We start from the raw sequence: 11,666 nt of genomic DNA on the forward strand, positions 1-11,666 counted from the left end.
TCCGGGTGAAGCTTTACCTGGCGGCGGAACCCGGCTCCCGTATGAGTCCGGGTGAAGCTTTACCTTGGCGGCGGAACCCGGCTCCCGTAGGAGTCCGGGTGAAGCTTTACCTTGGCGGCGGAACCCGGCTCCCGTAGGAGTCCGGGTGAAGCTTTACCTTGGCGGCGGGACCCGGCTCCCGTAGGAGTCCGGGTCTTCCATTTTGCTTGAGCCGGTCGCGAGGTTCTCGTTATCAGCCTGGCTTGTGGGGGCGCGTTAGGGCGCTGTAAGACCTCTCCCCCCTCCGGTCTAAAAGAACCGGGCCTTCAACTTTGCTCATGTCAGGACGAGGTTCTCCTCCTGTTCCTGACATGGCTATGGGGGCACGTTAGGGCGTTGCAAGGCCTCTCCCCCCATCCGGTCTAAAAGAACCGGGCCTTCGACTTTGCTCAAGTTAGGGCGAGGTTTTCCTCCTGTCCCTAACAGGGCTGTGGGGGCACATTAGGACGTTGTAAGGCCTCTCCCCCCATCCGGTCTAAAAGAACCGGGCCTTTGACTTTGCTCAAGTTAGGGTAAGGTTTTCCTCCTGTCCCTAACAGGGCTGTGGGGGCACATTAGGGCGTTGTAAGGCCTCTCCCCCCATCCGGTCTAAAAGAACCGGGCCTTTGACTTTGCTCATGTCAGGACGAGGTTCTCCTCCTGTTCCTGACATGGCCGTTGTTTTTTGGAGAGGTCATATCCAGTCATAATACATCCGCGTTAAGCAGGAGGAGTTCGTTAGCTAGAAAGAAAAGTAGATTCAAAACGAAACAGTAGGCAATACATTTACAGTTCTCCCGCTCCTCCTTGAGGCCCTCCGGCGATGGAGTCGATGGTCCCGATAGGAGGCCGGTCCCCGGGCTGCTCCTCCCTCTTCTGCGGTTCGGGCGGTGGGAGGGCTCTTGGCCGGTCTCCTCTACCCTCAGGCCTGCGGCGGATGAATCTGTCGAGCCGACCTCGCCGGATGAGCTCCTCGATCTCGTCCTGGAGCTGGATGCACTCTTCGGTGTCGTGGCCGTGGTCGCGGTGGTAGAGGCAGAACTTGTTGGGGTTGCGCTTCCCGGGGTGCGTGCGCATCCTCTCCGGCCTAGGGATCAGCTCCCTGACCTCCATCAGTACCTGGGCCTTCGAGGCGTTGAGGGGGGCGTAGCTGCGGAACTTCCCTGGTGGGGAACCCCGCCGAAACCTGTTGTCCGGGCTTCTCTGCCTGCGTGCCCGGGGTGGAGTATGGGCGCGCTTGTGCCCAGGAGGGGATCGGGAGCGAGGCCGGGCTTCCCTTGGCCTCTTCTCAACTGCGGGCTTGCCAGAATCTCCCACCTGGCGCTCCCTTGCAGTCTCTTCATCCTTCATTTTGAAGGCCTCTTCCGCTCGAGCGTATCCTTCAGCCCGAGCCAGCAGATCAGCGAAATCTCTGGGGTACTTCTTCTCCAGGGAGTACAAGAGATCATTCTTCTGAAGGCCACCTTTCAGGGCGGCCATGGCCACTGACTGGTCCAAGTTCCGGACCTCCAGCGCCGCGATGTTGAAGCGGTTGATGTAGGCCCGTATGGACTCTCCTTCCCTCTGCTTGATGTTGATGAGGGACTCCGAACCTTTCCGGGGACGTCGGCTGCTGACAAAATGGGCCACGAATTGGTGGCTCATTTGATCGAAGGAGAAGATGGTACCCGGCTTCAGTGCCGAGTACCAGTTTTTTGCTGCTCCCTTCAAAGTAGACGGAAAAGCCTGGCACAAGATGGCGTCGGGGGCACCATGAAGCAGCATCATTGTCCGGAAGGCCTCCAGGTGGTCCACCGGGTCCGACGTCCCGTCGTAGCTTTCAAACTGGGGGAGCTTGAAATTCGGCGGGATCGGTTCCTGCATAATCATTTGGGAGAAGGGAGGGTCAGTGCAGATATCCTCACCGTAAGCGGGAGGCGCATGGCGGAGTTCTTCGATCCGCCGGTTCATCTCCTGGAGCCTCCGGTCCAGGAAATCCTCTCGACTTCGAGTCTCGAGGGTCCGTTGGCAGAACGGGGGCAGGGATCTCCCAGGGGTGGAGTCGTGGTCCGACTGAGGGCTCTCCACCCTCGGATTCGCCTTCTCGGGAAGGACGGGGCGGCTAGCCCAGGTGGCCCGCCCCACCGCCGGGTTCTGGCATTCCGGAGATGCCCCTTCCGGATGCGCTGAAGCCTGCGGCGGCTGCTGCTGCATCGCCTGTACGGCCTCGACGAGGCCCTTGACCTACTGCGCCAGCAAGTCAAACTGCTCCGCGCCGACCGCCATCGCCGAAGGGGGAGGAGGGGCTGGCTGAGACACGGGAGGGGAGGCCGGAGCCTGAGATCTGGCCGCGGAGGCCGTGGACCGCCGGGTGGACGCCCTGCGCGGAGGCATCGGGTGTCGATCTCGCGGGGGAGGATTAGGAGTAGATGACGGAGAGATGGCCGGAGGTGGCTCCGTTGAGCGCTCCTTCAAGAACAAGGGTGCTGCGAAGACACAGGAGCCCTTCCTCTAGCGCCAATCCTGTTGGTGCAAAAATCCGCCTGCGCCGGAGAAGCTGGAGTTGAGGAAGCCGCGGTCGCCATCGGGACCTGCAAGGGAAGTCTAAACCGGAGGTGGGGTTGCTCCGGCAAGACCCTCCGACGCTCAAGTCAGTTCTCTGCCTCAACAAGAATGGAGTGCTCGAACGAAGAATTTAGCAGAGTTTTGAGATAAGGCAAAAGAGCTTAAAGAATAACGTATCTGAGTCCCCCCTTTTATAGGCGGGGGAGGCAACGGACTGATGGCGACGTGTGTAACTGTCTGGTAGTGGGCCGCCCATGGTCAGGGGAATTGATTGCGAAAGATAATGGAGCAGACACGTGGGTATCACCTCGACTTGCCACGTGGAATCCGTTATGAGGGGTGGAGCAGCGTCCGTCGTCAGGAGAATCGCATGGTATCCGTTGCAGGAGGTGGAGCAGGTCCGTGGCCGTTACTGTGGCCTGCCAGGGAGATAATGGAGCTGTGCGGAGTCCGCCATAGGAAGTGGAGCAGGGCGGCTATGGCTGCTGCGGCTTGCCAGGGAATGATGATACTGCGTGGAGTCCGCCACAGGAGGTGGAGCAGGGTCGCGGCCGTTTTGAGGGCCTGTCAGGGGGCGTGGATCTGTCGATTGAAGCTCGACAATGGTCGGAGCCGTCATGAGCGGAGCCTGGCTCTCGTAGGAGTCCGGGCGGAGCTGTTCTGATGTCGGCGGCGGAGTCTGCTCCCGTAGGAGTCCGGGCGGAGCTGTGATGATGGCGGCAGAGCCCGGCTCCCGTAGGAGTCCGGGCGAAGCTGCGCTGATGTCGTCGGTGGAGCCCAGCTCCCGTAGGAGTCCGGGCGGAGCCGTACTTGCTGATGGCGGCGGAGCCCGGCTCCCGTAGGAGTCCGGGCGAAGCTGTGTCGATGTCGTCGGTGGAGCCCGGCTCCTGCAGGAGTCCGGGCGGAGCTGCGCTGCAAACAAAGTCAAGGGTGAAGTCCGGCTCTGATAGGAGTCCGGATTGAGCTTACCAGCAATTGATATTGAGAGCGGAGCTCGGCTCCCGTAGGAGTCCGGGCGGAGCTGTTTTGATGTTGGCGGCGGAGCCCGGCTCCCGTAGGAGTCCGGGTGGAGCAGCGCTTGCTGATGGCGGTGAAGTCCGGCTCCCGTAGGAGTCCGGGCGAAGCTGTGCTGATGTCGTCGGTGGAGCCCGGCTCCCGTAGGAGTCCGGGCGGAGCTGCGCTGTAAACAAAGTCAAGGGTGAAGTCCGGCTCTGATAGGAGTCCGGATTGAGCTTACCAGCAATTGATATTGAGAGCGGAGCTCGGCTCCCGTAGGAGTCCGGGCGGAGCTGTTTTGACGTTGGCGGCGGAGCCCGGCTCTCGTAGGAGTCCGGGCGGAGCAGCGCTTGCTGATGGCGGCGGAGCCCGGCTCCCGTAGGAGTCCGGGCGGAGCTGCACTTGCTGATGGCGGCGGAGCCCGGCTCCCGTAGGAGTCCGGGCGGAGCTGCACTTGCTAATGGCGGCGGAGCCCGGCTCCCGTAGGAGTCCGGGCGGAGCTGCACTTGCTAATGGCGGTTCCGTCGTGGGTTCCGGCTGTGGGTATTTTATACCCAACAAGAATGTTAGTATTTTTCTGAATAAGAGTGCTTCGATCACCTCCTTTATTTTGAAAGGACTATCTTTGTTCAAAAATTGATCTTTGCTTTGCTCTTTAAAGTTGCTTCCAAATTCTTTAAAATCTAGTATAGAATCAAACAACTCACTGCCTTCGAACTTGATGATTAAAAATCCACTTCTTAACCACCTGGACCTTCTAACTGCCAAGAAGAGCTTCTTTTTCATCTCCTGTTCCAGAAAATCTCCCAAGGGCTGGCTTGGGCACCATACCTTCAAGATGGGTTTTCTTGGCCTCCATTATCTGGTTTTCGCTTCACTTCATGGGTTTTGTCGGCAATACAAACATAGACCTATTCAGCTGTTTCTCTTGAGCTGTTTCTTTCTTACAACTGAGTTCTGTATCCATCTTTTTTAATAAGGTTGTGTGGCTTCCTTTTTTGGCCACCTTATTATACAATAAATAAATAAATAAGACTTCCACAACTCACAGCATTGCAAAAACTCTTATTATTAGATAAACTGCTAGTGTTTATTCCAAGATTGGAGTTCCACATAAAAAACAAGATGGCAAGCTCATGGATGCATAGGAAGGAAACACTCGATCGATTTCACGGTGGTGGCCCACAGTATCTCACACGATACAACTACGACAAGTACCTCTTATTACATTATATCGGAATCACGCGCTCACAATCACCGGATTCCCCACCTTCTCCTCCACATCCTGGGATTCCTTCAAGAGTTCAGACACTCGCAGTGCCAAACTCCTCTTTGCTGCAGGGGAGACCCCATGCTCTCCTATTATAGACTCCAGCACTGCTTCACACAGAGTTTTGTTATCTATAACCACACGCCCAGCTTCAGGCACCGAACCATCCTCCGAAAATGCAATCTAAATAGGAGAACATAAACATAAAAGAGAATATGAGTTAAACTCTGCCAATAGTGGAACAATCAGTGGAGATGGAAAGAAAGAGGGAGCTGCGATGGAGTACTGACGGTGAGAGCGCCGGAAGGGGGGTGAGTGAAGAGGATGGAGGAACCAGGAGCGAAGTTCTCGGCCTTGAAGGCCTCTTTGAACTTGTCGATAGCCATGCCTTCTGCTTCGGTGTAGATACCGGCAGCCTTCCATGCAGCGACGCAGTTCTCGGCCACCTTCTCCGAGTATTGCTGTCCGGTCAGCGGCAGGACCATGGTCACTCTGGTGAACTTCTCGAAGGAACCTGTCTCCACGGAAGCAAAGGCACCAAGGTGTCAACTACCATGGTAATTAATAGGCTTATTAGCTATGATGAATATTAGCAAGAATTACAGTTAATTATGTTGCTTAAAATGGAGGTAACTATGATTAAAATATGCATGCTTGAATGAAAATTATGATGAAAAAGGATTCCAAATACATAAGGTTCTAATGTGTTCCATTTGTAGATCTAAAGTGCTGACATAGAAGAGAAGATTTCACATCGTAATTTGATTTCATGAGGTGGCTAATGATGAATCCTTTTAAATGTAGTTTGTGAGGAGAAGATGGGCAAGGCCCATCAAAATTCTTGAGATCATAAACTATGGTGAAGGGCAAAGGGCTGGACTTTTTATCCATGTCATTCATGTCCAGTTCATGGATGATACTTGCGGACAGGATTGGTTGGTATCCTCATCTTTTACACGTATTAGCTGTTCTTTTGCACACTCTTTTTGAGGGTAAGCTTTTGTAGCTGATTGGTTTTCCATGACATGCGCTGTAAGATTTACCTATTGCTTACTGAACATTGGTGGATGCTGGAGCATATGATGCCGTATCTTTGACAATGTGTTTTCTGCTATGATAATTTTCTGAGACGTTTTCTGCTATAATAAATGCCGCGGATGTTTCAATAGAAAAATCAGATACATGAATGGCTCATGTCCTCTTGCACCCCATTCATAAAATAATATTTTATTTCAGTATATACTCTCACGAGACTTCTTTTGAAGTCAGGCACTTAGTTAATGCTGACATCAAAACTATTGTTCACCTAAAATGAATGGAAAAATTTTCGAGCTTTATTTGTTTGGAAAAAGTTCTTCGTGGCGATGTTTGCAGAGGTTTTTTCTTTCTTTCTTTCTTTCTTTCTTTCTTTCTTTCTTTTTGTATGATTTCCCCTTTTAGCTCATCACTGGGTGGTCTTATCATCTTTTACTTTAGGTCCTTTGCAAAGCAGAAATAAGGAGTCTCCTCTTTGAATCAGATGCATTTAAAACGGGCTCTGAGAATGGCGGGCTTTCGTGTACATTGGACCATCTGCTGTACACTGATCGTAGAGCACCACCTCGTAATTATGAGTGGGCGAATATATAACAACTAAAAAAAAAAAAAAAAAGAAGAGGTTAAAATAGGTCCCAGTCTTCACGGTCTAAAAGCCCAACAACATAAAAGTAACTCCAGACCAGGGTAGAAATCTCGTGGAATCAATCAGAGTTAGCTGAGATTAAGGCGAGATTCCGGGTGGAGACTGCAGATACACGATGACGTGATGTACCTGACCCATGGGTCCCACGTCGAAAATAAGCACCCCTTCCAACTTACCAAATTACCCTCAAATTATCCGTGCTAAAGACATACTTCATTGATCCGCTAACAAATTACGGACCGCTAACAAATTACGGACCCTTTGATATGCGATGATTCATTCGAGATTAAAAATAATATAAATAAATATGATAAAATTTTTGATTATATAATAATAATCTCATATGACAGTGATTTTAAAGCATCCATGTATATTCAATATCATTTAATTATAATTTATATTATATTTTAAAAAAATATTTTTTTTATCATAATATTTTTTTCACGTGAATGGATAGATGAAATTTTTTTTATAAAAAAAACTAAAAAAATCATCATATTGATTAAAAAAGTTATTTAATTTTATTTTAAAATTTTTATTTTTTAATACCCAATTTCTTTTATAAAAAATAAAAAATTATCATATTGATTAAAAAATTATTTAATTTTATTTTAAAACTTTTTATTTCTCAAAATTCAATTTTAACTTTCAAAAAAATTATCAAAAATATACGGCATATCAAATAAATAACTTATATATATCCGGAAAACTTTAATTATTGCGCTATGGCATAGGTCTTCGATCACTAAATATTAGATCATGCATCACCAGTGATCTTAAATCACCGTGGCGATCCAAATTGGGCCACCAAACGCCCCCAACGGAAGGCGAAGGGGGAGATACGGGTAAAGAGGAGCAAGATGGAATCTCACCGGTGAAGATATCGCGGAAGAACTCGAGCGAGGCGGCGAGCTCATCGGTGGTCTTCCCTTTCCACTTCCCCGAGAGCGATCGGAGCGCCTCGTCCTCCAGATAGATGCCGATGGCCGTGAACGTTATGAACCGGCCCCCGATCTCTAAACCTCTGCAACCTAATAAGAAGAGCGAGTTCCAGTTATACACATCGGGGAAAAGAGAAAAAGGGGAGGAGGGAATGAAACAAGTTTTTTTGAGAAACGGGAATGAAACAAGTTGGAATAAGCTTTTATGCCTGCCAACAGGACAAGATCAACACAAGCGTTCAAGCCACAATTAACAACGAAAATATTTTTCGTGGGTTATTGATCTGCTGCAGAATAAAGACGGCCTATTCCGGAGCCAAATTTAAGAGGGATGACTGACCTGCCCCGCCGAGGAAGAGAGTCTTGGAGGAACCGGGGGGACTGACGACTGGAGGGAAGACGATCCCCTCGACCTCTAGTTTGGGTAGCAGCGCCGCTCCTTCTCCCATCTCCACCACCACTACCTCTTCGCGTCTATGAGAGTGTCGGAGTGTCGGCCAAATACGATGAGGATTCCGTTGAGGCCAGTGGTCATTAAATAGACGGGTGTCACGGGATGGTGTGGTAGATGGAGGATGTAACTCGCTGCTCGTGCATCAAAACCTAGCCACCAGTTTTAAAGCCAAATAACCAAAACACCACCGCTTAAAATAACAATTTACATCAGTCGACGTTTTCTTCCCGCGTCTTTCGGTGGCATGATGATACCAAGAGGCCAAAAACCTTCCAAGTCACGACTCACAAGAAAAAGACTCGCTGCAGATATCCAGACTTTTCTTTGTACAGCAAGTGCAGTCATCTGAATATTGAATCATTTAGCAAAGTTACACTCCACTGTGACCTATCTGGAATCTATTGAATCCATTATCCATCCGTCTTGCTTCTGTCCTAAACATGATCATTTGTGCATGAATAGTAGAGAACGTAATCTTTCCGCTTCCTGAAAGTTAGGTGGAGAAAGGGACTAATTGTAAATGCTTGGATCTCAAAATGAAATGCTCCGGGGGAAAAAAAAAAAAATTCAATAACGCTATCGGCAGCCTATCATTAGACCCGTCCTCAAAATTTTTAGGAAGGCACTTCGGAAACTATTTCAGACGGCAAATTAGAACACGTAATAGCATGGTTTATAGCTGCCTTAAAGATATGGATATTACTTGAGTTTGTGACTTGGCGAATTTTGGATCACACATGAGCAAGGAGTCAGTTAGTTGGAGAAGGGCAGGTAGGCAGCAGGAATGAGGCCAGAATGGTAGGAAACGTGGTCCCAATGTTCGCCAAACAGCCCTGGCAACCCCTAAAGATGGGTGATGCAAGTCAAGCACAACCTTGATTAAGGCCATCTAACCGCCCGGACCTTTTTTTTTTTTTCTTTTGGTAAAATTAAATATTTATTATATTATTCTTGAGTTAATACAACCATGAGATCAGCATCTAAAATGTTCAACTGACTGGGACCCATGGAAGTAGAACTCCATCAAATGGTTCCTATATGATTGGTTACAAATGACGCAATGCAATCTATTCACCTCCCTATAAACATATCATCTCAAACGTATAAAGTGTTGCAATTAAATTTTCGCAGTGCTGTGGTAGAAGAGAATCAACATCTGGGGAAGATGAAATGAAATAAATCCAAATGAGGGATCAACTAAGACTTGAATAGCATGACTTACAAGGGCATGAAAAATATGAACTTAAAGGTGGGTTAGGTTGACACGAGTCTCACCAAATGCTGCCACAACTGAGACTAAGCTGAGACTAAGCGATGCCTGGTTTTGCCGAACTTACTAGGTTGAATTTAGACAAACTTTTGGCATGGCACCATGCACTCCTCCGGCAAAATAAATTGGCTACAACATAAACCTAAGGTTGCATTTGATAGCTAGCAATCTATCTAGATTATTGGTAATTTAATATGATTATCTGAATTACCATCTTTGGTATACTTTTTGAATTGGTAATCCAGATTGCCTTGACAAACTAAATTACCTCGCATGAAGTAATCTGAATTACCAATGGAAGGAATGGCTATCCAGATTATCACTACTTTGATAATCTTGTAATAAAATTTTTGGACGAAACTACCCTCCTTCCTTCCACCCTTCTCCACGGCGCCATCCATCGCTTGACCGTTCCTCCCCCCAACCCCCCTCCTGTAACCATGCCGCCTATCGCTACTCCGCGCTCTCGACCACTCCTCCGATGGCAGAACTGCCTCCTATGCCGCCTTCGTGGCCCTCACTGTCGTCCTTCTCGCTACCACCTCCTTCTTTGTCTGTCCCCCGCCCTCTATCGCCACGATCCCCTTGTACCAGCTGGTCTAGCTTTCAGAGTGGGCCTCACCGCCATCTCTTTCCTGACCCTCGCCATCTTCTTCTGCCAACATGGCCTCCGGTGGGGTGGGTGAGGACGGTGGTGCAGATGGATGAGGGCAGCGATGGAGGCGGCCGTAAGGGGCATGGGGTGCAGGTTCACCGAAGAGTTAAGAGGCGATGCCGGAGGTGCGACTGCCAGGGGACAGTGCCGGAGGTGCGACGGCTGGGGGGCAATGCCGGACGATCGTGGGTAGGGGAAGGGGGATCGGGGTGTGGCATGCGGAGGAAGGAGAAGGAAGGAAAAATAATAATAAAATAATAATAATAATAATAATAATAATAATAATAATAATAATAATAATAATAATTTTATATCATAATTTTTATTATTAAAAAATTAAATAAATAGTTTAAAATGCTAAACTAATAATTTGATTTAAGGATATTTTAAAAATTTGATGTTACATTATCAGTAATCTAATTGTCATACTAAACATATCAATCAAGATTTTTAATAATTTTACTACAATATTATCTGTATATACCAAACACATTAATCAATATTACTGGCAATCTATCCAGATTATAGCTAATCCAGATTATCAGATAATTCAGATTAAGATTGCTTAGCAATGCATCAAATGCAACCTAAGATCAATCAAATGAGTCTAGTTAATATGCCAAGCTTGGATCAGTACGTGAAACCAAAACATACCCATAGCAAGACATCCTATTATTGCTGTTCGAAATCGGTTGAGGTTGGAAAGAGGGTGATTGGGCCTCGTGCAGGGATGCTGGCATTGGAGTGATCTGTAAAATAAATTTCAACCGAAGGTTGTGGTTTCAATGAAGATCCTCCGATGCTTAAGTCAAATTCAGAGAACAATGAAACAGCAACTAGCTTTCTAAGAGGGGTTGATTGGCTTATCTGATCCTCGAAGCTTCGATGGTTTATATAAAAGGCTATCGAATAGCCGATCGCATAGCTGTAAGATCATATGATCCCGAGATTGCAGGACCATTGGGCATGTCATTATGGGCGAGATAATTCAACTTTTAATCACTCCTGTGAGATTGGGAGAGTCAGTTATGCCTGAGTTGATCCACTTGGGGTGGACAACTTAGCTCTGTATAATAGTTGGTGGCTGTGGTGGTGGCTTGACAATTTGAAGTAGCTTTTGACACCGCATCGATCCAAGCACTCATGGCAACTATCGATCTGAGGCTCTCACGATAACCATTGTAACACCCCCTACTGCTGAGTTTGAGGGTCAGACGAAAGGAGTATCCCAAAAATATCTTGGATCGAGGGCATACGCGCCTTTGAATTGACATCTGTCTGCAGCATTTAAAACAGGTGACGTCAGCTTAACGCCATTGATGCGGACGGCTATGAATGATCGAATCATTTAGGTGATAATTTTTTTAAAAAAATTTAATTATCCAGTGGCGGCTTTTCATTTCCTTTCTTCCCTTTAAATTCATGCTTCAAGAGCATCGAAAGGTGATAGCAACCTTCGCCTGTTCTATTGGTCTATTGTGATTCCTGATGGCGAAATGGATCCCCAGCACGTAAAGAAGCTTGAATTGATATCGGCCCGCAGGAGGCAGCCCAGAGTTCTATCCGTTGGCCCACCGGCTTCGGTGAGGGGTGACACCCAGGTTTCGATCGCTGTATCGAAACCTGGGGTTGGAAGAGATGAGAATCCCACTCTGATCATCAATCCTGTGATTCCTTCATTGATGGTTGCGGTGGCCACACTGGAGGAGACATCATTAGAAAAAATATTGATGGAAAAGCACAAAGAGAGGATGTGAGTAACCACCCATCAGGAGCTTAGATAGAAGAGAGGTGAGTGAAGGGCACGACCAATCTTCTCAAAGGGATGCCAAAAGTG

At 48.2% G+C, this 11,666-nt stretch overlaps 1 protein-coding gene across 1 annotated transcript; it reads right to left on the reverse strand.

The window, feature by feature from the left end:
* Positions 1 to 4,611: 4,611 nt before the first annotated feature.
* LOC105035984 (chalcone--flavanone isomerase) lies at positions 4,612 to 7,970 on the reverse strand. The gene is made up of 4 exons (XM_010911710.3): positions 7,791 to 7,970; positions 7,382 to 7,540; positions 5,119 to 5,342; positions 4,612 to 5,011 (listed from the first exon to the last, which is right to left on the reverse strand). Exons 1-4 carry the CDS (start codon positions 7,897 to 7,899, stop codon positions 4,799 to 4,801), a joined length of 705 nt encoding a protein of 234 aa, XP_010910012.1. The 5' UTR covers positions 7,900 to 7,970; the 3' UTR covers positions 4,612 to 4,798.
* Between the last annotated feature and the right edge of the window lie 3,696 nt (positions 7,971 to 11,666).

The sequence above is a fragment of the Elaeis guineensis genome, chromosome 10, assembly GCF_000442705.2.
Source record: "Elaeis guineensis isolate ETL-2024a chromosome 10, EG11, whole genome shotgun sequence".
Classification (NCBI taxonomy): Eukaryota; Viridiplantae; Streptophyta; class Magnoliopsida; order Arecales; family Arecaceae; genus Elaeis; species Elaeis guineensis.